Below are 2,676 nucleotides of genomic sequence, written 5' to 3' on the forward strand. Positions count from 1 at the left end.
CGCCCGACGAGGTCTCGCCGACGCCCCAGACGACGAGCTCCTGCGTGCCGGCGTGCCACGATCCGCGCGTCGACCAAGGCGAGAACGGGTGCGCCGTGGGCCCCGGCGTAGCCGTCGAGGGAAGTTGCCGCTCGCGGCCCCGCGCGTCCGTGTACACGACGGGCACGTAGGCGTGGCGGTCCGCAGGCGCGCCGACGCCGTCAGAACGCGCGCGAGCGTGGCCCAGGAGGGCTGTGCGGGCGCGTCGTCACGGTGGTGCTGCGGCAGCGTCGGAAAGGCGTGCCGGAGAAACGTCTTCCAGCCGGCGTCGGCGACGAGGGCGTGCAGCGCCTTGGAGGTCTGCGCGAGGCGGGCGACGGGGGCGGCCGTGGCGAGGTGGCCTATGATGTCGAGGAGGATGTCTGTGGGTAGGGCGGCGAGGGACGTGTGCGTCTTGGCCGTGTGCTGCCGTGGCGGCGGGGCCCGTCGGGGTGATGATGGTCTTCGTTTGTGGTTGCTGTGTGTGGTCATTGTGCGGTGGTCATGGTGGTGGTGGTTGGTGGCCCTGGAGGACGTGCTGCCTGCTTTAGTATCCCTCATGTTCTCCCGTGTCTGTCTCGTGACGCAAGACGACCTTACGTCTCACGTCTGACTCACAGAGGCCGCAGAGTGGGTGGCGATGCAGACGGGGTGAGGCCAAAGATGAGAAGCCAAGGCGAGAGACCCAAAGGCGAGAGGCCAAAGGCGATGATGACCTGCAGTCGCAAGACTCTGACGGAATCCACTTTTTCTACGACGTCGACATGCTGTGGCATCTCGCGAGCAGCATAGGCCGCCCTCGTTGACTTGGTGTTTGTTCATGCAATCATGCCAGCCCAAAAAAAAAAAAGACAGCAAGAATCCTATTCGACAGCTACCCTACCAGAGGACCCCCCAACGCCAAATGATGCACAGCCTTGCACACGAGTCCTGACATGCTCGTCTGCCAATCCATTCCTTGCCAGCCTGGCGACCGTCCCAACGTCCCAACGTCCCCACGTCGCACGTCCAAACGCCGTACCCAAAACGCGACCTCCTCATGGCCACATCACGGCAGGGCTCGGTCGTCGATCCCCCGTGCGCCGCCGTACAGCATGGCCATGAGCTTGCCCTTCTGCCGCGCCCGCACGCCCTCGAGGTAGCCGCCGACCGTCTCGAGCCCGCGCACCTGCTCGTCGAGCGTCAGCGTGCTCGAGTTGACGCTGCGCACGAGCGGGCTGACGAGCTTCCGCCGCAGGCTCTCGAGGTTCGCCTTGAGCGTCAGCAGCCGCCCGTTGTGCTCGACGAGCACGCCCTTGTTGCGCACCGTCTTCTCGCGCACGTTCTGCAGCAGCAGCTTGTTGCGCGCAAACTTGGCCACGGCCCCGGCGTTGGCCCCGAGGATCCGCGTCCACAGCGACGACAGCACCTCGGCCTGCATGTCCTCCTGCGCGCTGGCCTCGCGCACCACCGTCCGCGCGAGGTTGAGGAACTGCCGGTCGATGGCCTCGAAGAGCCCGAACAGCGCGAGCGAGTGCTGCAGCTCCGCCTCGATCGCCTCCTCGAGCACCGACAGGAACTCGTGGAACGTCCGCTCGAGCGCCTGCTGCGTGCGCTGCGGGTTCGACAGCCCGAAGAGCGCCGTCACGAGCGCCCCCGCGCGCGTCGGGCGCCCGGCCGCCGTCTCGAGCACACCCGCCCGCGACAGCAGGTTGTGCACGTTGTCAAACGCCGCCGTCAGCGGCGGCGACGCCAGCTGCTGCACCTGCGCCAGCTCCCGCCGCGCCCAGTCCATGACGAGGAGGATGCCGTCAATGTCGCCGTCGACGTTGGCGAAGAACTTGGTCAGCTCCACGGCGAGCGTCTTGAGGCTGTCGCTGAGCTCGTCGAGCTCCTTGACGATGATCGGCGCCGACGTCATGTTGCTCGACCGCACGCTCTCGCCGAGATCCCACACCGCCACGCCCGTCGCCTGCAGGTCGCCGACCTGCGACGCGCCGTTCTCCGAAAAGTAGATGAGCGGCTCGAACGACCGCGCGATCCCCGCCACCTTGACGAGGTCCGGCACGGGCCTGGGCGTCGCCGGCTGGAAGAGGTTGCGGAGCGCTGTCGCGGAGACAACGGCGACGAGGACGGAGAGAAGGAGCGACGACCACGACTTGGTCGCGGCGGCCCACCGCGCGCGCAGAAAATGGACGGCCCGCTCAATCGGTTCCGTGCGCTGCTGCACCTCCGCCCGCAACGCGAAGCGGATGTAATTGTCGGGGCCCTCGGCGCTGCGCACCTCACCCAGACGCGACGACCCTTTCCAGGCCATGTCGTCGAGTTTCAGCGTTGTCGTCTCCTCACGCTTGGGCGCCGGGCTCGGCGACCTGCGCTTGTCGGGGCTCATGCTTCCCGTCGGCAGCCTCGTCCTCACGGCGCGGTCGAGGACGTCGTCGCCCGGCAGGTCGCCGTCGTCGTACGCGGGGCTCGACGCACGCGAGTCCCGCGGCGGGCACGTGCCGAGAATGTCGTTAGTCTTGCGCCAGAAGCCGCTGTCGCGGTTCCCGTTTCCCAGACGGCGCCAGGCCGGAGGACTGTAGCCACCGGGTGAGTCGACGGGGTCGAGCAGGTCGCTCTCCGTGTCGTCGGAACGGAAGCCAGAGTGGTGGGACGGGTAGCCGAAGTGCGGGTGCG

At 67.6% G+C, this 2,676-nt stretch overlaps 1 protein-coding gene across 1 annotated transcript in view; it reads right to left on the reverse strand.

Annotated features, from left to right (window-relative positions):
• Positions 1–1,066: 1,066 nt before the first annotated feature.
• Positions 1,067–2,676, reverse strand: part of VDBG_08127 (conserved hypothetical protein) — a gene marked incomplete at both ends in the record, with an annotated part of 1,981 nt that continues 371 nt past the window's right edge. The window contains one exon of the mRNA XM_003001822.1: positions 1,067–2,617. Within this exon, the coding sequence (XP_003001868.1) occupies positions 1,067–2,617 (1,551 nt within the window). The remainder of the gene's footprint in view (positions 2,618–2,676) is intronic.

The sequence above is a fragment of the Verticillium alfalfae genome, genomic scaffold, assembly GCF_000150825.1.
Source record: "Verticillium alfalfae VaMs.102 supercont1.11 genomic scaffold, whole genome shotgun sequence".
NCBI lineage: Eukaryota > Fungi > Ascomycota > Sordariomycetes > Glomerellales > Plectosphaerellaceae > Verticillium > Verticillium alfalfae.